The 23,053-nt window shown below is 48.9% G+C and overlaps 1 protein-coding gene across 1 annotated transcript in view; it reads left to right on the forward strand.

Moving 5' to 3' along the window:
- The window catches only part of CDC123 (cell division cycle 123), a 458,927-nt gene that overhangs the window by 408,266 nt on the left and 27,608 nt on the right, over positions 1-23,053 (forward strand). The window contains exon 11 of the mRNA XM_078674168.1: positions 503-631. Coding sequence (XP_078530294.1) covers positions 503-631 — 129 coding nt within the window. The remainder of the gene's footprint in view (positions 1-502; positions 632-23,053) is intronic.

Genomic DNA, 23,053 nt, shown 5'->3' on the forward strand with positions numbered 1-23,053 from the left:
TGCAAGCGATTAAGCTATTGGCATTGTAAATGACAATGCCATTTATTTAATGATTAAGCTATTGGCAATGTAAATGACAATGCCATTTATTTATGATTTTAAAAAAAAGAAAGAAAAAAAAAATTTCATGAGCAATGCCAATAGCGCTACCTTTAATAATGCCGAGACCATTGCATTGTAAATGCTTGTTTTACATACCTTTCAGGCATGTTGAACAGCAGCCGTGCTGCTATTCAACATGGCTAAAAGCATTGACATTGACAACACCAATAGCTATCGGATTGCCGAGACCTATTGACTTTACCAATACTTCTTTAATCTTCTCATCTCGTTCCTTGCCACCAGAGGACATTGGACAGAGCTGGGGTGATGAAAATCTTTGACACAATAGACTTGTTGTAATTGCACTATAGTAGCAGGGTGAACGTTTGTCTTAACCAAAAGAAATATAAGACCAGAAGTCTTACATTGACATTTTTTTTTGTTTTGTTTATGGTTGCAGGGAAAGATTTGGCTAATTGATTTTAACCCCTTTGGTGAAATAACGGATTCACTCCTATTTACTTGGGAAGAACTGACATCTGGAAACACACTGAGCAGTGTCCATGGGGAGATGGAAGGTAGTGAACAGGTAAGAAACCCCTTTACCATAGGAGCTGAATGCCTTTTACTACCAATATAAATACATTAAGTGTTTACTTCATAAACATGTAGAGCTATTGAGGTAGGACTCCATGTCCAAATTCCTATCAGGAGAGCAAAAATGAAACCACACTAGGTGTGTGTTAGCAGCAGTCAGTGGCCACTGTACCTGAAGAAAGAACAGAAGAAGGGCATTTGTCTGGAGAATCCTGGATGTTTTCAGATTGTTAATAATCCCTAGGTCCCATCAGCAAAACGGGTGATTGGTAGAAACAATGCCAGAACAGCAAAACAGAGCAGTTGTCCAGTGTTCCTAAGAGGTGGTTCGAGGCATGTGGGCTGCTAAATTCATATCTTAGCATTAGATCGCCGCCTAGTGTTGGGTCCGGATGATCGCACATTGTTGTCCTGGAAGAGTCTTCGAAGTATCCTGAGATAGGTGGCTCCTCCCCTGGACTACAGTGCGCATGGGCATCGGCTCCATCCTCAGATTGTTTTTTTCCGCCATTGGGTTCGGATGCGGTCTCGACTTCTCTCTGTCGGAACCGAGTAAAACTAACTTTTTAAGGCCAAAAGGCCTTGTATTTATAGCGTCGGTATTGTTTGCGCACGGTCTCGAGTTCTTCCGACTCTTGGAGTCGGATTCAGCGGAGTTTTATCACTCTTCGGACATCGAGACCTTCTCATCGCGAAACGACCACGACTTTCCAGCATGGAGCGGAGTCCGTTTAAGTACTGTCCGCTCTGTGGGTCCAAGTACCCACATATAGACCTTCACCCGGTCTGTAACAAATGCCTTTCACCGGACCATGACGACGGCAAGTGCAAGGCTTGCGCACAATTCAGGTCGAAAAAGACTCTCAAGCTTCGGCGCGCGGTGCGCCTGGAGGCCAGACAAGCGGCCCCGGATCCAGAAAACATCTTCGGCGACCAAGAAGAAGATGAACAGGGTCATCATCTCCAAATATCCCCACCCGAAACGGAGGTCGAGGCGGATCCGGTAGACGACGACGGAGTCGTGGATCAAGGCCTTGAATATGTCGACGAGGTAGGGGACGTCGAAGAGATTTATGGGGCCGCGGCAGATAGCTCAGGGGACGAGCTATGCCCCGAAGGTTTCGAAGATCACGATCGGGTCACGGGATCGCCAGTTGGCCTTACCCAAGACCCGTACCGCAAGCCACGGCCCCGCCTTCAGGCCCGGCCACGGACATACTTGCTGGGCAGGCCGGATCGAAACCGAAACCGAAACCTACGGTATCGACTACACCTAAAATGGCCGACCCGAAAACGAAACCGAAACTTATGGACTCGAGCATCCCCAAAATGGCGGCCGGCCCACAGAAAACTACTGCACCCGCCGCATCGGCTCCGTCGACCTCCGGTCCACAGAAGTCGAAGAAGTCGGTCGATTCCACAGGGTCAAAATCGGCGCCAGAGGAGGGATCCTCTAAGAAGGGTGGTCGGCACGGATCAACCGCTGCGACACCGTCTAAGCACGCCAAGGCCAGCGGCACGGCTCCGGTTCCGTCTGGGACTCCGTTCGTCGGTCGCGTAGTGGAGTCGGAGGCGACACACGCACACGGATCGACGGCTGGCACATCTGCGCATCGATCCAAGGACTCTGGGTCGGCGGCAACCGCATCGGCGTCCAAGACTCAAAAAGGCCACCATGACGTCGGATCCGAGGGGAAGGTCAAGACATCCTCGTCAGCGCCAAAAGCCACTGTAACTGAAGTGTCCCCCATCGCCGCTTCGCTACAGAGAATCAGGGACAAGGCCGCTGCTACGTCGGCTCCGTTGCCGTCGCCTCAGACGCCGAAGGACACTCCGGCAAAGCCTAAGAGTAAGCTTCTCTTCCTTCTGCCGCCGAAAGAGGCTCCGAAGGCCTTTTCTACGAAATCGACGCCAAAGACGTCGGATTCTTCTACGGCAGGGGTACCTTCAGGTCAAGAACTCGAATCAGAGGACGATTCTGAGCACTTCATCGACGCCAACACAGGCAAATTAACACTATACAAAAGGAGGATCACTTCGGAGCCTCTGGACTCCTATGTCATCCCACTAAAGAAGAAGAGGGTTCCTCAGGACGCTTCTAGCCTCATAGAACCTATCCAGCCTCCTCCAAGAAGAAGCCCTACTCCCTCACCAGAACACTCTGAGGGTGAGGGATATGATGAAGATGACCAATACACCTTCCCCATCAATGAACCAGATGCACATCCAGATGCATATGATGACATTGGTGACCAAGGCACCCAAAGTGTGGGGCAAGACCCACAGGCTTTCAGTGCACGTGCATCCCCAACAGAGGATTCTGCAGGTTTTCATGCACTCATTGAGAGGGCAGCTGCTAATCATGATGTAGACATGCATGCTGACCCAGTGGAAGAGGACTTTCTCTTTGATACTTTTTCAGTCTCTGAAAGAACTGTGAAAACGCTGCCTATGCTCAAGGGAGTCCTCAAGCATGCAGCTGACATCTTTAAAGAACCTACCAGAGCGAGAGTGGTCAATCCACGTATCGAGAAAAAGTACAGACCAGCACCTGCAGACCCTGCATACATTCGGGGACAGTTGCCACTAGACTCTCTTGTGGTCGCAAATGCCAGAAAACGGGCCAACTCCCAGACGACGGGTGAAGCTCCTCCCCCAGACAAGGAGTCCAAGGTGCTAGAGGCAGGGGGCAAAAGAGTGGCGGCACAAGCTGCCAACTTTTGGCGTATTGCAAATACACAGGCACTCTTAGCACGTTACGATAGGGCGCATTACGACACCCTAGAGCAGATTGTACAACACCTGCCTCCAAAGTTTCAAGAGGGCACCAAACTGCTTATAGAGGAAGGGAAACTAATCTCCAACGCAGCCATCAAGTGTGCACTTGACGCCGCAGACACAGCAGCTAGAGCGATCAACACTAGCGTCATGCTAAGACGACAAGCTTGGCTCCGCATATCAGGGTTTAAACCTGATATTCAGACAACCATACTTAATCAGCCAGTCAATCCTGATAGACTGTTTGGTCCAGATGTTGACACCACCCTCGAAAAGATAAAAAAGGACACAGAAACTGCTAAATCCATGGGGGCCCTACAATCGCAACAGTTTCGTGGCAATAATTTTCGTCGCTCAGGTGCACGTGGAGTCACCAGAGGACAAATGGGTCAACAATCGCAATTCTCAAGAGGTGGAGCACAATCCTCGTTCACTAAACAGAACAAGGGAGGTTACAGAAATAACAGCAACAGAGGTCGCGGCAGAGGAAACAACAGCTCCCGCTCCTCTACCCCAAGCAAACAGTGACTCTCTGTCACTGCCCCCCGACCACTTAACACCTGTCGGGGGGAGACTGCAGCAGTTCCTGCCCGTCTGGAGAAACATCACCACAGACAGGTGGGTGCGACAACTAGTCCAGTATGGTTATTGCCTAGAGTTGAAATCCGCTCCACCCAACATTCCGCCAAGGCAAAGGCCTATGTCCGCAGAGCACTTGCACTTATTGCAGCAGGAAGTAGTGGCGATGCTGCACAAAGGCGCAATCGAGCTCGTGCCGGTGGAAGAGGAAGGCACAGGGGTATATTCCCTGTACTTCCTTATTCCAAAGAAGGACGGATCTCTCAGACCCATTCTAGATCTACGTCCCCTCAACCTGTACACACTATCAGAACATTTCCATATGCTTACACTGCAACAGATTCTTCCCTTGTTAAACCAAGGGGACTTCTTAGCAACCTTAGATCTCAAGGATGCTTATTTCCACATTCCACTACACCCGTCCCACAGGAAATACCTCAGGTTCACTATTCAAGGCAGGCATTACCAGTTCAAGGTCCTACCCTTCGGAGTCACCACAGCCCCAAGGGTGTTTACCAAGTGTCTGGCGACAGTAGCAGCGCACCTCAGGAGGCAGAACATCCATGTCTACCCCTACCTGGACGACTGGCTCGTTCAAGCCAAGTCGGAACAACAGTGTGCCGCGGACATGTCGACTACCATTCACCTCCTTCACAATCTAGGTTTCTCGTTGAACTACTCAAAGTCGCATCTTCAGCCGGCACATGTCCGGCAGTTTCTAGGTGCGACGATCAATACCCTGACGGCCATGGCTCAACCAAACCAAGTCAGGATAGACAGCATGCAGTCTCTAATCCAGAAGTTCAGACCACAACACTCGCTTCCAGCGAGAGTGTTCATGCAGTTGATAGGCATGATGGCCTCCTGCATCTTCATAGTCCCTCACGCACGGTTACATATGCGCCCGCTCCAGGAGTGCTTAGCAAATCAGTGGACACAGGCTCAGGGACATTTGACAGACCTAGTGTTGGTTACCAGTCGGGCATACGACTCTCTGCATTGGTGGACTCCACACAACCTTTGCAAGGGCCGACTGTTCCAAGAGCCAGTGCCACAGATTATCCTGACAACGGACGCATCTCTCCAGGGATGGGGCGCTCATCTGCTCACTTACACAGTGCAGGGACTATGGACGACGCAACAACAGAGGATGCACATCAATTATCTGGAACTGATAGCAATCTTCATGGCGATCAAGTCCTTCATTGTACATCTGTGCAACAAGGTAGTGTTAGTCCGGACGGACAACATGACCGCGATGTACTACATTCAAAAGCAGGGGGGCACCCACTCGCCACAGCTGTCTCATCTGGCTCAGAGCATGTGGAAGTGGGCCATTCAGAGGAACATTTTCCTCATGGCAGAACACCTCCCGGGAAAGGACAATCAGATGGCGGATCTGCTCAGCAGATACAGCCATCAAATGCACGAGTGGGAGATACACCCATCTGTCCTCCACCCGTACTTCCAGCAGTGGGGTCATCCGGAGATAGGCCTGTTTGCCACAAAAGAAAACGCAAAATGCCAACACTTTGCCACCAGGTTCCCTCACCCACAGTCGCAGGGGAATGCGATATGGATGAACTGGTCAGGCAAATTTGCGTACGCTTTTCCGCCAGCCCCTCTGATACCGCTGGTGGCAAGAAAGCTAAAGCAGCACGCGATGACTCTCATCCTAGTTGCTCCAACGTGGGCGCGCCAAGCATGGTACACCACGTTCCTCGAACTCTCGGTGGTGCCGCATCAAAGACTGCGCCTCACGCCCAGACTTTTGACGCAGAACCATGGAGAAATTCAGCATCCAGATCCGCAACAGCTCAACCTGGCGATCTGGCTCCTGAAGTCCTAGAGTTTGGATACCTTAACCTACCTCCGGAATGCATGGACATCATCAAGGAGGCAAGGAAGCCAACTACCAGAGCATGCTATGCTGCGAAATGGAAGCGTTTTGTCATTTACTGTACAGCCAATGACATCAACCCGCTAGATGCATCTATCCCTAACATCATTTGCTATCTGTTGCATCTTTACAAGTGCAATCTAGCGTACACTTCCATTCGGATACATCTATCCGCCATAGCGGCTTATCTTCAGAACAGGCAGCATCTCTCTGTCTTCAGAGTGCCTGCCATTAAAGCTTTCCTTGAAGGTCTGAAACGAGTCATTCCCCCAAGAACACCACCAGCTCCGGTGTGGAACCTCAATGTGGTCCTCACCAGACTGATGGGACCACCTTTTGAGCCACTGCACTCGTGTGAACTCCAGTTCCTAACGTGGAAAGTAGCTTTCCTAATAGCTATTACGTCACTGAGGCGGGTTAGTGAGCTACAAGCGCTCACAATCCAAGAGCCTTTCATTCAGATTCATCCAAATAGGGTAGTGCTACGCACTAACCCCAAATTCCTTCCAAAGGTGGTGTCACAGTTTCATCTCAACCAAACTATTGACTTGCCGGCATTCTTTCAAAACCCACAAACGGTAGCGGAAAGAATGCTCCATACCTTAGATGTACGGAGGGCGTTGATGTACTACATAGACAGGACACAACCCTTTAGAAAGACAAAACAACTTTTTGTTGCCTTCGCACCACAACACAAAGGCAACCCTATTTCCAAAGCAGGAATAGCCAGGTGGATTGTTAAGTGCATCCAAATATGTTATCAAAAGGCCAAGCGCACTCTAACGATACCCCCAAGAGCGCACTCCACACGCAAATTGGGGGCATCCATGGCTTTCCTAGGAAACATTCCTTTAGAGGACATTTGCAGAGCAGCCACGTGGGTTACACCACATACCTTTGCAAAACACTACTGTGTTGATGTGCATTCCAAGCAGCAAGCTGCTGTAGGACAGGCTGTTCTCAAGACACTCTTTCAGGTTTCTGCAGCTGGCACGGGCAACCGCCGCTGATGGAGGGACTGCTATGTATTCTATGCTAAGATATGAATTTAGCAGCCCACATGCCTCGAACTGAATATGCTACTTACCAGTATGCATCTGTTCTTGGCATGTAGGGCTGCTAACATTCATATCGCCCACCCTCCTCCCCGGTGCCTGTTGCAGCTGCAGATATACTATTGTATTCAGTCATTAGCATGGACATCCTTTACACTTTTCACTCCATCTTCTGCCACAATGGCGAAAAACAATCTGGGGATGGAGCCGATGCCCATGCGCACTGTAGTCCAGGGGAGGAGCCACCTATCTCAGGATACTTCGAAGACTCTTCCAGGACAACAATGTGCGATCATCCGGACCCAACACTAGGCGGCGATCTAATGCTAAGATATGAATGTTAGCAGCCCTACATGCCAAGAACAGATGCATACTGGTAAGTAGCATATTCATTACCAGAGCTGGTTTCAGAAGGAGAGCACAATTTCTTCTAGTCCAATTCTTCCTTTGTATAACACCCGAGTAGAGGTTTCTGATAATCAGGTTTTGAGCGATAGGCTGACTGAGTATCAATTACAGTCGAGTCATCTGCAGATGGTTCTCTTGGGGGAGTGCAGACTATCCTTTTGGAGTGTTGTAGGGGGCCAGCTCGTATTTGCAGATAATAGAGGACCAAAGTATTCTGCTTGATTTAGAAGAATCTTTTTGTAACCCTCTGAATTCTTGTGAGCTGAGGGTGTCTCCACTTGTGTCTTTTCTCATCCTGTAAGTCCATTCTTCAAGGGGAATAGCCATATTTCTCTTTGGTGATAAAAAGACAGCGTATGAGTTGCTAGAAATGAAGGCAATTCTTTGGCCTCTGCGAGAACATTTCAATCTAGCTCTCCTTTGATAAAGCACTTACTAACAATGTTTTTAACATCTTTTGTTTATGCACTTCCAACTAAACAATGAAACAGAGGCATGGATATTAATCATTGATGCATATTGCAGGTTATAGAGTCCGTTTTAATACATTCACATTCATGAAACTCGATTTGGCTTCACGTTTCTTATCCGTTCCTGTTTCTCTATCAAGGATAGTTCTGGTGCTTGGCCTTTCCAATTATGGATGCTTTATTCCATTCTGTAGTACATTCCGCCCTCATTCAATTTTCCTGTAGCTGCTCCAAACTAGACTACATTTATCTGGGCATCCTCTGACTTCATAGAGTACCTTTTCTGTCGTCTTCATGCACCAATTCCTATTCTCACACCATGAGCCAAGGTCAGCCGGTGTTCAAGCTTGTTACCACCAACCCCACTTCCTATACAATTTTCTCATGTTTTAGAGAAACATCCAGCAGATTCCTAAGATTGTTAGCTTCATTATTCTGTTATCTCAGTCCTTTTTTGTTGTTGTTGCTTTTTAGGTCTCGCTGAGTCAGCGCATGCTAGAGGGGTAGAGGGATAGTAGAGAGGTAGAAGAGGGGTAGACGGGTACCCCCTTCTACCCCTCTACTCCCCCTCTACCCCTCCAGTGATGCTTTTGCAGGCCTCAAGCTTGCGTTCACGTGTGCGTGCACGCACGCAGCCGCCATGTGGGTTTCTGTCAAGGCTCACGGCCAGAGGCGCAATATGGCTTTCCTCTCTCGTCATGGGTCATCACCTTTCAAGATACGAGAGCTTTCTTTCACATTCCTGAAGCCGGTTGGGTGAGGCCACGACTCAGTTGGCACCCACCAAATCAATATCCAAAAATAGAAATATGCCTAACGCTCCGTGGTACACGGCAGAACTCAAAACCCAAAAACAGCTAACCAGGAATTTGGAAAGACACTGGCGTAGAAGTTATGAAAGTGAAAACAAGGTAAAATATAAGAAAGCCCTGGCCACGTATAAAGCTATGATAATAGCAGCAAAAAAAGATTTCTTCACACGGCATATAGAAACGGCTAAAAATTCTAGCAAACAGCTATATCACATTGCCAAAACCCTGACGGGAAATGCCCCGGACCTTAACCCTCCTCCATCGCAAGCGCTATGTGATGCTTTATCGGAGTTCTTTTTTGCTAAGGTTAATGAAATCTATCAAGCCTTCAACTTAGATCAGGCCAGCTGCAGTGCCACCACTCCCACGGCCAGTCCTAATACCTCCTTGACCTGTTTCAGTCCTCTTACCACTGATCAAATTAAGGGCATAGTAACCACGATTAAAGCTGGTTCTGCCCTGGACCCATGTCCAACCTCCGTATTAGCTACCGTACCAGAGACCATCATCCCTATTATAACCTTGGTTTGTAATACAATTCTGACTTCTGGATCTTACCCCGACTCGCTTAAAAACACATTAATTAAGCCTTTGCTCAAAAAGCCTGGGTTAGATAAAGGTGAATTAAAAAACTATCGCCCTATAGCAAGTCTTCCGTTCTTAGCCAAGGTCATAGAAAAGGCTATGAACCAGCAGCTATCAGCTTATATAGAAAATAACAATCTGCTTGATGACACGCAGTTCGGTTTCCGCAAATATCACGGTACCGAAACCGCTCTCATCAAAACAGCTGATGACATAAGAGTCATCCGCGACCAGGGAGGAACTGCTCTGTTAGTTCTCCTGGACCTGTCAGCTGCTTTCGACACGGTTGACCACAAGATCTTGGTCGACCGTGTCGAGAGGATGGGCATCACGCTCACGGCTAAGGACTTACTTGCTTCCTTTCTGGCCAACAGAACTCAGGCAGTCACAGTGGGCCCCTTCCAGTCGGCTGATCGGTCGCTACCGTGTGGGGTACCCCAAGGCTCATCCCTAAGTCCAACACTATTTAATATATATGTGTCGGACCTTGCTAGTGTCATCAAAGCACACGGGATGGGCCTAACCTCATACGCTGACGACACTCAGCTGGTGCTGGCAATCAAGGGTGATGGACAACGGGTGGCAGAGAGTTTCCAAAGCGGGATGATTGCTATCGGTGAGTGGATGGCAAGGAATTGCCTAAAACTTAACTCCGATAAGACGGAGGTGGTCATCTTTGGTAATCTCTCCCCAGCCTGGTCGGAAACCTGGTGGCCACCGGCCTTGGGCACTCCTCCCACCCCCACGGTCAAAGTTAGAAACCTGGGTGTTACCTTCGACGATCAGCTGAACTTTATGGCCCATGCAAACAAGGTGGCAGCTAACGCCCATTACAAGCTAAGAATGGTAAGGAAAATTACACCTTATTTACCAGACTCAGCAGCAAAAACTCTAGTTACCTCTTTAGTGCTCACATCACTAGACTACTGCAACGGTCTGCTGCTCAATGCTCAGAGCAGAGTTACCAAAAAACTACAGACCGTGCAGAACGCCGCCGCTCGCGTTCTGTCAAAAAAACCCAAGTTTGCACCCATTTCGGATACGCTTAGAAGCTATCATTGGCTGTCCATACACAATAGGGTCAAATTCAAATCTATGTGTATGGTATATAAGTCTCTACAGGATCAAGGACCTCGATTTCTCAAAAACCAACTGATACCCTACAACCCTACCAGAATTCTCAGATCCATGTCTCTTAACCAATTAGTGGTTCAACGAAGCCGAACTGTCTCTTGGGGTGATCGCCGCTTCTCAATTGCTGCCCCTAGACTTTGGAACACCTTACCTAACCATATAAAAACAAGCCCCACACTTTTTCAGTTCAGAAAAAAACTAAAAACATGGTTATTCAATCAATAAATCACATCTCTGTACTTTTCTGATCATGGTGAGACACTACTGCATTTTAGCGCCGAGACGCCCAAGGGTATTTGTACGCGCTCTACAAATGACATTAATAAATAAATAAATAAATAGCTTCCTTGTTTTTTATGTGCTCAAAAAGCTTTCAGTGAGACAGAAAATATTGCAATAGATTATTGTTGTGATCCTAGTAAGTCGTAATTCTTTTTTTTCAGTCTTATTAGTTAAGCCATGCATGCCGATGAATTCAGAAGTCACGTTTCATGCACGCTGAATGTATTGTATAGTCCGCAGTCCTACATTTATTTACTTCACAGCATCTCTTGCACACATTGTCCACTGATCGGAGGAATGTTTTTTTCATTCTACTCCTCTACCCCTCTTCTACCCTTCTACCACCGTTCTAACCCTCTTGTACCCCTCTACCACCCCTCTACCCCTCTTCTACCCCATATACACCCCTCGAACCCTCTTCTACCCCTCGACTACTCTTCTACCCCGTCTACCCGTCTACCCCTCTATCCCTCTTCTACCCTTCTTCCCCTCTACCTCTCTTCTATCCCTCTACTACCCCTCAACCCCTCTACCACCCCTCTACTACCCCTCTTTTACCCCTCTACTACCCCTTTTCTACCCCTCTTCTATCCCTGTACCCCTCTTCCAACCTCTTTCTGCCCCTCTACCCCTCTACTACACCTCAACTCCTCTAATACCCCTCTACCCCTCTTTTACCCCTCTACCCCTCTTCTACCCCTCTTTTACCCCTCTACCCCTCTACCCCTCTTTTACCCCTCTACCCCCTCTTCTATCTCTCTTCTACCCCTCTACTACCACTCTACCCGTCTTCTACCCCTCTACCCCTCTTCTACTCCTCTACCACCCCTCTACCCTACTACCCCTCTACCACTCTACTCCTCTACTACCCCTCTACCTCTCTACTACCCCTCTACTCTTCTTCTACCACTCTACCCCTCTTCTACCCGTCTACCCCTCTACCCCCCTCTCCCCCTCTTGTACCCCTCTACCCCTCTGCTACCCCTACACCCCTCTACTGTTCTACCCCTCTACCCCTCTTCTACCCCCTTCTACCCCTCTTCTACCCCTACTACCCCTCTTCTATCCATCTACTACCCCTCTTCTACCCATCTATCCATCTTCTACCCCTCATCTACCCCCTTCTACCCTTCTTCTACTCCTCTACTACCCCTCTTCTACCCATCTACCCCTCTTCTACCCCTCTACCCCTCTTCTACGCCTCAACCCCACTACTACCCATCTACCCCTCTACTACTCCTCTTCTACCCATCTACCCCTCTTCTCCCCCTCTTCTATTCCTCTACCCCTCTTCTACATCTCTACCCCTCTACCCATCTACACCTCCACTACCCCTCTTCTACCCCTCTACTACCCCTCTACCACCACTCTACCCCTCTTCTACCCCTCTATCCCTCTTCTACCCCTCTTCTACTCTTCTACCCCTCTACCTCTCTTCTACCCCTCTACCTCTCTTCTACCCCTCTACTCCACTTCTACCCTTCTTCTCCCCCTCTACACCTCTACTACCCCTCTACCTCTCTATTACCCCTCTACCTCCCCTCTACCTCTCTACTACCCCTCTACCTCTCTTCTACCTCTCTGCCCCTCTTCTACCCCTCTACCCCACTTATACCACCCCTCTACCCCCTTCACCCCTCTACAACCCCTCTACCCCTCTTCCACCCCTTTTCTACCCATCTACCACCCCTCTACTACCCCTCTACCTCTGTACTACCCCTCTATCCCTCTTTACCCCTCTATCCCCCTTGTATCCCTCTACCCCTCTTCTACCCCTCTACCCTTCCACCCCTCTACCACCCCTCTTCTACCCCTCTACTCTTCTACCCCTCTACCACTGTTCTACCCCCTCTTCTACCCCTCTCCTACCCCTCAAAGACCCCTCTACTACCCCTCTACCCCTCTTCTACCCCTCTACCCCACTTCTACCCCCCTACTACCCCTCTACCCCGCTTCTACCCCTCTTGCCCACTTCTACCCCTCTACTATCCCTCAACTCCTCTACCACCCCTCTACCACCCCTCTACCACCCCTCTACCACCCCTCTACCACCCCTCCACTACCCCTCCACTACCCCTCTACTACCTCTCTTCTACCCCTCTTTTACCCATCAACCCCTACCCCTCTACTACCCCTCTACTCTACTACCCCACTACCCTACTACCCTAATAACCCTCTACCTCTCTTCTACCCCTATTCGACCCCCTCTACCCCTCTTCTACTCTTCAACCCCTCTTCTAACACTCTTCTACCCCTCTTCTACCCACTGTAACGGTGTCACAGCAGCATCACTCTGCACCACAACAGCATCACTCTGCACCACAACAGCATCACTCTGCACCACCACAGCATCACTCTGCACCACCACAGCATCACTCTGCACCACCACAGCATCACTCTGCACCACCACAGCATCACTCTGCACCACCACAGCATCACTCAGCGCAACAGCAGCATCACTCAGCGCCACCACAGCATCACTCAGCGCCACCACAGCATCACTCAGCGCCACCACAGCATCACTCAGCAACACCACAGCATCACTCCGCTTTACCACTGCATCACTCGGCGCCGCCACAGCATCACTCGGCAGCACCACAGCATCACTCAGCACCACCACAGCATTACTCAGCACCACCTCTGCATTACTCAGCACCACCACAGCATCTCTCAGCACCACCACAGCATTTCTCAGCACCACCACAGCATCACTCAGCGCCACCACAGCATCAGTCAGCGCCACCACAGCATCAGTCAGCGCCACCACAGCATCAGTCAGCGCCACCACAGCATCAGTCAGCGCTACCACAGCATCAGTCAGCGCCACCACAGCATCAGTCAGCACCACCACAGCATCAGTTAGCGCCACCGCAGCATCAGTCAGCGCCACCACGTCATCAGTCAGCGCCACCACGGCATCACTCGGGGCCAACACAGCATCATGCCCAGCACAGCATCACTCAAGTGCCACTTTTTTTTTTTTTATGGGACCTTTATTGTTTCAGCAAGGAAATACAGACGTGGGCCTACAACCATTCAGGTCGGCCGCTAAACAAGTCAGAAATAGAGCAATACATTATAGAAAAAGACAGTGGCACGGAAATCAAGGTCTGAAGAGTGTCCAGGATAGAACACATGTGTAAACTTAGACTATGAGAACAAGGATCCAAGAAGGTCCATTTTGCAATAAAGAAAAATAAAATAAAATCAATGCCGTACAGTCATATATGCTCCTACGATAGCAAACGAAAGCAGAAAACTCGCCAGCAGTGTAAATATATTCGAAGTAATGGGGGATAGGGCCTTGGGGTCAGGATAGGTATAAAAACACAGACAGTGCGGTGCGAACTGTGCCCCATCCCCAAAGCGCAACACATTGTAGGAAACCTTAAAGACGACGACATAGAAAAGAGAAAGACAAAGGGCCATAAAGACAAAGAAAGGACAAATTAACAATCCCATCCCCCTACCCCCCACCCTGCACCCCTGCAGAAGGTTACGGCCTACCCCCCCCCCAGCAGCGTGCCTGTCGCCCTAATTAAGAAACCCGAAATATAGAGAAGAAGAGAGAAAAAAGGAGAAAAAATGGTGGAGGAGATCCATCGACCCGGCCACCCGGCCCCCTCCCACATTGCATGCAATAATCGTCAGACAGCAATGGTAGAAGGACTACGAAAAAAAAGAAAAGAAAAAGGTAATCATGTATAGCACAATCAATGATATCCCCGCTGAGTGTCCCTTAAATCACCATCAAACAATAATAAGTCCCACCATGTCCCAAATAATCTCACCCCTGGCCTCTTCTATCCATAGTACCAATGTACAGTTCGCTATCAAGCGGCATACAAAATAGCAGGAGGGGTTAAAATGTTCCAGGGGAATCGGGAAGTGTCGTCGCTCCATCGGGCGTCAGCCACCTGTACCCCGCCAAAGACGCATGGCGGAAATCTGCCTGTATCAATACCAACACCGATAACAACCTCCAGTCCGAACACAGTTTCGCCAGCCATGGAAAAGGAATCACTCGATGCGGCAAGCGCTGAAACACCGCCGGGGCCGCCCAAAACACGGATCGACGCCGTACCGTCACTCGCCAAGCAGACAAGGGTCCCAATGAGTCAATCACCTGTGCAACAGGTGTATCCACAGCAGTCTCGTGAACCAAGGCTATCTGTGACTCCACAGATTCAAACGTAGCGGAGGCATCCGTCAGTAACACAGAGGCAGGCAAATCGGCGCCCATACAGGAAGGAACCAAGCCTACGTGGAACGGCGGAACAACAATGGCGGCCATCCGTCTTCCCAGTTCCCGGGCCTCCCGGATCAGGGTCATTTGCAGGGTTGTTAATGCAGCCAGGACATCTCTGGGCGTGGGCCCTTTCTTGTGGTGCCAGCCCCCGGTACTCTCTTGTACAGCGGTTTCTCTGTCCGGGTGGAGGGGGCGGACAAGGGTGCCATCCGCCATCTTAGCCGTTACGGCCTCCTCCTTCTCTATCTCACCTCAGGACCGGGCCCCACACCAGGATGCAACAGGATTCACAGGCGGACCCCAAAAATTAAAGCAGGCATCTCAACGGAGGGTCACCAAAGGGCTAAACAAATTCTCTGCCGTTCCCCGGGAGGCACCCGTCAGTTCCGGGAGAAGCTGCTAATGCCCTGGCATCACACTGAGGGGGGGTCGAATATCGTGGTTTCCCTCCGGCCCTGAGGTATCGCACTTCCCGCAGAGCAATCTGCTATTTTGGAGGAGGTCGGCACTGTCGTCGTTGGCCGGCAGAACTCAGATTCCCTCCGACCGACTCCCCTCCGCAGCCATCGGCTGCTGTCGTTGCAGTCGCGGCCGAATACTCCTCCCACTCGAGATCCCGGTCTCGGCACAGTAAAGGCCGCCAAACAATCGGGGCATTTCTTCGGGTCCACCGCACGGAGAAGCACCAGGAGCAGACGGTAAGTGAACGGTGTCCTTCGCCTACTTAGATATGCAATAATTGCACCGGATAAGTGCCAGGATATATGTGTGGGGTAAGAGGGCTCACGGAGCCGAGCGGTTATGCAGCCATCTCGATTGCCATCTTGGCTCCTCCCAAGTGCCACTTTTTTATTAAAACTTTTTAGCATGCTGCACAGCAGCCACACTTCTCTACAGAATAGCCTAAACACATTGGCAAAATCAATAGCTCTGCCTATACACTTATAAGGCCCCAAAGGCGAGACCTATTGGCTATGCCAATGCTTGTTTCAGTTGTATATAGCGCAAACTTGACCTGAAGGAGCGCTCTACTTTTGCACCAGCTACATTACATAAGGACACATTCATTTGTATTTTTTTTAGGCATGGGATGATTAAGATTTGGACAGAATCACAAGATGTTGAGCCAGCATCACAAGATGTTGAGCCAGCACAGAGACTTAAACCTGGTTCCCCATTTCCAAAGTCGGTAGCTTTGGCCATAAGCCACATTCTCTCCCCATCAGTCCTTATGGATAGGCACTGTCCCAACCTCCAGAATCTCTTAATCTGAGGTAATTCCCATATTGTGTGCACAATAAGTGTGCATGTTTTTCTCCATGTCCCCTTAAGCAATTCCTTTTTTATGCCCTTCCCAAGACTGTGCAGTAGAGTCTGCATATAATATGCTCTATGAAGTATCTTGAATGTTACCAGTCGGAAACCGCCCTGATAGCCTCCTTCCGAGGTTTTCTGCAAATCTCTTCCGATTGATCACTCTCTACCATCCTACAGTTTTTGCAGCTTTTTTCTAAAGTTGTGTTATGTGGGGCTTGGCATTTCTGTGGGTCTTGTGTCTTAGTATATGCCACTTTTGTATCGTCGGGCCACTTCCTAGGTCTGTCGTACCGTAGAATATGCTCTTGTGAGTAGAACTCCCCCATTCTTTAACGATCACCAGTTGTTTGGTATGGGAAGGTTAAAGAGTGCTTCTGATAAGCTTGTTTCGTGAAATTCTAGTTGGCCTGCCGTTACATGATAAAGTGCGAGCACAGTGAAGCATCTATCCTCTTAAAGAATTTTTCCTGTACAAACATCAGGTAGTTTGTCAGTACATACAGAAGTCTTAGGTAGGGCGATCATTCTGAATAGTGCAGCCCAGACTGAAAGTGACAATAGTAGCGTTTTCCTATGTGTCACATCACTTTGAAACAGTTTCAGGGTAGTCTCCAAGTTGATATTTAGGTATCTATCTTTGTGCCTGGCAGTTGGAATATCTAGTACGTAAAGCTGTCTCTGTTTAAGAGGGTCCCAAAATTTAGACCAGGTGTGGGATCTCATTTGTGTTACTGGATATAGGACTAATTTTCCCATTTCATCTTAGTACAGAATATTTATAATACACTTTTTAAACACTTGCAGTATCTTTATAAGTGTTTGGTTTCGCTATATATAGTAATATATCATCAGCATATAGAGATATTCTATGTTTCCATCCATCTTCCCATTGTAACCCTCAGATCAGTTAATTGTTTCGGTCCCAGCATGCAAGATGCTCAATCACCAGTGTAAACACTAGCGGAGACTGAAGGCACCCTTGACTTGCTACCCTCTCTAGCTCAAAAGGGGGAGACAAAGCTCTGTTAACCTTACTCTTGTCATCGGGGATGTGTATAGAATCTTTACCCAGGAGAGAACTTGTGGTCCCATCCCCATTTTTCTCAGGTTTTAGACATGAAAGGCCACTCAGTGTCATCCAGTGACAATAGTGCATTTGGTTCCTTGACGACTTTGGTGCGTTCAAGGCAATTATGCAGTCTGCAGAGATTGAGTCATGTTGTTCTATGTGGCATGAAGCCAGACTGGCCTGGGTGAACTACTCTCTCAAGTATCCCACGGAGCCCATTTGCTGATGCCCTTAAAAGAGTTGTGACTTCCACTTTTAGTACTGATATAAGCCTATTAGATGAGCCTACTTCTGATGGTTTCCCTTTTTTGCGTAACAGTCATAGATCTGGCAGCCAGCATACCATCTTCCTGACTTTCTCAAAAATATCTATCATTTGTTCTGCTATTTTACAGGGAAATTGTTTGTTGAATTCTAAGGGGATTAATTTGGGCCTGGCACCTTTTTTCCCTTCAGTTGGGATACAGCCTGCTGCATCTTTCCACTGTCATTTCTGCCTCTAGGACGTACGTCTCTGTCTATTTAATCCTTGTGTAGGGTCAATACGGCCCTTACAAACTAAACTATCTCTGCTTCCCTATAGCTTATTTTAGAAGCTATGTAGGGAGTGGTAGTAGTCAATCATTGCCATCACAATTTCATGGTTTGTATCAACCATCTCCCTGTTCTTTTTCTTTTTTTTTTTTTTTTTGCTACTCAACTCTCTCCCTCTGTTTTTTTGCTTATCCCAGCAGGTAACTTGCCATTTGTATTTCCACCTCATATACACAGTGTTGAACATTATAAATGTATGTCCGTGCGTCATTTTTTGTGATCTGTCAGTGTTCTTTCCTTAATAGTTCAGCCGTTGTCCATATTTTTATGTTTTCACTATAATTAAATTTTCCTCTTCAAGTTGTACAAACTGGGCCTCGGTTTCTTGTATTATCTATACTTTTTCCTCGCACTAAACAATTTTTGTCCATTACAGAGAAGTCTTGCATTATTTTAACAATAAATAAAGGGGTGACTAGGAAGCACCATCCTTTGCCTTGAACCTCAGGTTCTGAAAGGTCAGCTAGGCATCCCAGCTCAAAACTTGCCCTCATTATTTTCCTCTCCTGGGCAGTGATTTGAAGAAACCTGATGCACTGGGCAGGACTGTTTTCACATTATGTAGTTTTGCCCTGTGGACTTGTAAACCTCTTGCCTTAACTTGTGGTATAACCATATGAATTGGGTTGGTGGCCTCACAACAAGGCATACCAGCGCTGCTCCTGCCCCAACGGTCGGAATCCTACAAGAATCCTGGCAGAATAGCGACCTCGGACACACCGATCGGCAGGGGAGTCCCCCCCCTACCCCGAGGGTCCTGGTCATGCTGAGAAACGACCGGAGAAATCGACCTCGAGCCTCGGGAGACCCATCGGGAGACTGCTCTTCAAGATGGCGGCCCTGGCCTGTGCCGAGAGGTAGGGATCGCAGGGTGCTGCCCCCGTTTATTCGCGTGCTGAAGGCTTGAGTTTGGGACTCAGCTGGACCCTCTGCCCTTACTGTGTCGCCTGGAGACGTCTGGAGGAGGTGCCGGGGAGGAGAGACTGCCGTGGTAGGCCCAGCCAACCTGACACACGCGAGCCCAGTGCTGTGTGACTGACGCGAGTGGCCTGCCCTGCCCCCCAGCCGAAAGCACCCGGGCGCGTCGCGGGGGCTGCCACGAGGTCCGCGCAGCTGGAATACCGGATTGAGGCTCCTGTTCAAGGGGAAAGGCTACCCCCACTTTGATACGGTATTGCCTGTGATGGTGGGGCCGCGCGACCCACGACTGGTGACCGGCGGCTGGGGCACTCGCTTCGCGGATCGGCGGAGATCGTGCCCGACCGCGAGCCAGGGGAGGCGGACGGAGGCGTGAACAACTGGCACAGAGCAAAAAAGTAAACCAGTGGTGACAATTAGCTGCCCTAGACACCGAATGAGGGGGACTGAGAGGCAATTTCCCTAGTGAGGCCTGTTGCTCCGGACCGGGGGCAGCGCAGGGCCCCTGGTGATATCCTCAAATCCAGATTCTCCTCTGGGCCGGTCCTTGCACCATTGATCCACGCATGGGAGATCACCAGGGAGCGCCTTGGAACATTTGCGCTGGACATGGGGAGAGATAGAACCCTTAGAGGCGCCCAATCCAGTACAATTATGCAGTACACGGTGCCAGGCCCAACCTCCGCTGACCGCCTCAGAACAGATCCAGAGCACTTACAACACCAGGGTTCAGCGGCCCGCGACAAATCCGACATTCTGGAAGCCATATGAGAATCCCGAGTGATGCTTGAATCTAAAATGGATGGGATGGCCATGGACATCAACCATCTGCACCTGTATCTCAGAAAGGTGGAGGACCGGGTTACCACCCCTGAAGGTGACCTGAACACATTGCCGACTGAGGTCCAGCAACTGCGAGCGACAGTATTGCCTCTCCAGGAGCACACAGCCCGTCTTGAGGATAGAGCGCACGACGCAGAGGGAGAAACAACCTCCTTTTTTCGGATTTCCGGAGAAGTCGGAGGGACTGACAGCAGACCTATTTATGGAAGGATGGATCGGCTCAACATTCTCAAACCTCAGGCTCTCCAAGATGTTTGCAGTAGAAAGAGCCGATTTCAATAAGAGGATATGCAGAATACGATAAACCAGCCAAAAAGACCAATATATTTGGAAGACCTTCAGGTGGAATATCCATTTACATCAAGCACTCGCTGAACCTTGAATTTATGGAAATAAAAAACTTATCAAATATGTTCTTGGCGGGCATTTTGAAAGGCCTTTATTCGATCAACGGGCCACTTTCAATTCTGGTAATGAATATCTACCACAATCCGCATGGGTCTACAGCTAAGGACAACTTGCTCATGCTAACAAACCAGCTAGAAGCCCTGCTACTACAATATCCTCTACTGGACTGCATTATTCTTGGTGACCTCCATATACACAACATAGGGGTCATGGCTACACAAAGCGATCACCCTGGGGCCAGCAATGCATTAAACGTCTTAATAAAATCTTATAATCGGCAACAGCTCACGCGGTCCACTTAAAGAATAAACCCGGGGCTTTTGTCGCCCCAACATACAACAATCAAACAACGATTGACTATATCATTCTAAGTGACAAACTACAACTTTTGATGTCAGATTATACAGTGCATCAGCGAAACGAAAGCGATCACGCTGCCTTAACACTCACACTGAATCTGACAGCAGAAATTCATCACAGGATACAATGCATCGGGGCCCCAAATGGTGACGAATTGCTAAAGCTACCTAGAAGAATTAAATGGGGCCGGTATCAATCATCAAGTTCAATAAATGGACAAACACTTGGGCAGGCTGGCCACCGAGCTCCCATAAGATGAGCGCAATAGAAGAATGGGATAGAACCGCCGGGAACTTAGCATCTCTACTTCGAGGAGACACAGCAAGCAAAAACCGCTGGCATCCACCATCTATACTTGGATTTATTCCGGCAATCAAAGAAAGCGCCAAACATCTGAGCGCAAAACGAAAAGCATACCGGAAAAATGGCACAGCATTGGATAAAAAATTACTACAAGAAGCAGCAAAAAGCCATTCAAAGAAAGTGTGGGCCGCGAAACGCGAATATTCTGAGGGACAATGGCTGAAAATCTTTGATTTGCTGAGACCCTGTAAATCGCAAGAGTTTTGGAGCTACTTAAACAACCTAACTAGAGGAAAAAACCACAGAGAGAACTCCCTCGATGCACATACCTGGGTCACTCACGTGAAAGCCTCATACAAAGAGGATCCAATCAGACCTCACTTAAATGAAGCAGCCGCAGCAAGGGAAGAGCTAGCTTTCACCGCTCACATGAAGGCCGCTCCCGGAAAATTCTTAGTAGCCAAAAGCCTAAAAGAAAATCAGACAAAACGGTGCACCGGGTCCCAACGGCCTCCCCGGCTCCTTGTTCAAGGCGAATATAGAATTTTGGTCTGAAAATCTGTTCCACCTATATACTGAATGCTGGCTCCTGGGGGACGTTCCAGACTCCTGGAGAGGGTCGCTTCTGCACCCAATACACAAGAAAGGGCCTAAATCAGACCAGTCCAATTATCGCATGATTGCCCTTCTGGACATCGAGGGCAAGGCCTCTGCGAATACCATCTTGGCGGATCTAGCAAATTGGGCAAACACAGAAGGACTTTTGCCCCGCTTCCAAACAGGATTTAGACCTGGGTCTTCAACCGTGGATAATATAACAGCACTTTCTTATTTAGCCCACCAAGCACGGTTGCGCAAAAGTCTTCCCCTATTCGCTTGCTTCATCGACTACTCTGCAGCGTTCGATGGGGTAGACCGCGAAATTCTTTGGAAGAAGCTGGCACTTTGGAACATCAACCCTGCCCTGCTGAAAGCAATCCAGTCGCTGTATGATAGAACGTGGGTCAGAATCAAACTTTCGAGCGACTCCGCATCAGAGAAGATTGAAACGGACCAAGGTTTAAAGCAAGGGTGCGTTTTAGCACCGCTGCTGTTTAATTTATACACAGCAGATATGGACCAAGCCTTGACTGGAGCGGCTTTAGCTACACCAAGGATCGGGGGCACTAAAATCCAGTTTATGCAATACGCCGATGACTTGGTTCTTCTGGATCATACCAAAATAGGCCTACAAAAGGCACTGACGGCCCTTGCAATATACAACGATAAAAACAGGCTGGTGGCCAACCCATCCAAATCAAAAATTGTAATCTTCGGGCACTATCCGAAAAATAAACTAGCTAAATGGAGGCTTGGTCACTTGATTCTGGGATGTACGCAGCAATACAACTATCTGGGCGTCTGGTACCATGAATCGGGGCTACCTGGTGCTCATCTAAGGAAAATTCAATGCAAAGGGTAAACAATCACCTACGCCCTTTGCAAATTACAAGCAACCTTACATAGCCCCACCACAATGGCTATCCAAAGAGTACTAAATGCAAAACTAATGCCAGCCCTTAATTACGCCCAACAAGCGTTCCCTGGAAACTAAACAAGGACCTGGAAAAAATCCACTGTAGCGCATATAAGAGACTATTCCACCTACCCGCGTGCACTAGAAACACGCTTGTACAACTAGAATTTTCTCTGAACCAACAAAAGCTGGAAGAGATGGCTGCCTTGAGCAAATACTACTACCTTACAACAGCGGCACACGAGAAGACATTGAAGGCAGTCTTAAAAAACATCTTCCTGGAATCTGGGAACCCTTGGTCAGCGACCCTCACTGCGGCAAAGGATCTCCTTAATTTAGCTACGGAGAACTGGGACTCTGAGCCAGTTAATTATTCTGCCATCAAAAATGCAATCAAAAACAAGTCTGCATCTGCTCTCGTGCATTGGATTTGGAGTCACTGGCAAAAAGAGGCCTCCACGAGTCCCAAAGTCTGCCGCATACAGTGCACAATTCTAAACTCCATCTCACGCAGGCAGTGGGCCGCCCAGCCCTACATAAGATTTTAGCCTACAGATTACATCCCCTGCCCCTTAAAAAATTATACACCACTGAACGGACAGGTTCAGCGACCAAGGAATGCAGGCTCTGTAAATACAAACGGGAGTCTCTGGCCCACCTCCTATTTTGCTGCCCGGCCCTGTGCACAGCTCACAGCCTTTATCTCAGGCCTATCATCTTACAACTGGGGACGTGTACTGCAAAGGAGGCTGTTCATCAATTATACACATTGAACTCAGTAAAACAGATGGCCACATTTGGCAAATTCGTTCTACAGACTCGCACTAAGCTGAT

The sequence above is a fragment of the Lissotriton helveticus genome, chromosome 1_1 (genome assembly GCF_964261635.1).
Source record: "Lissotriton helveticus chromosome 1_1, aLisHel1.1, whole genome shotgun sequence".
Classification (NCBI taxonomy): domain Eukaryota; kingdom Metazoa; phylum Chordata; class Amphibia; order Caudata; family Salamandridae; genus Lissotriton; species Lissotriton helveticus.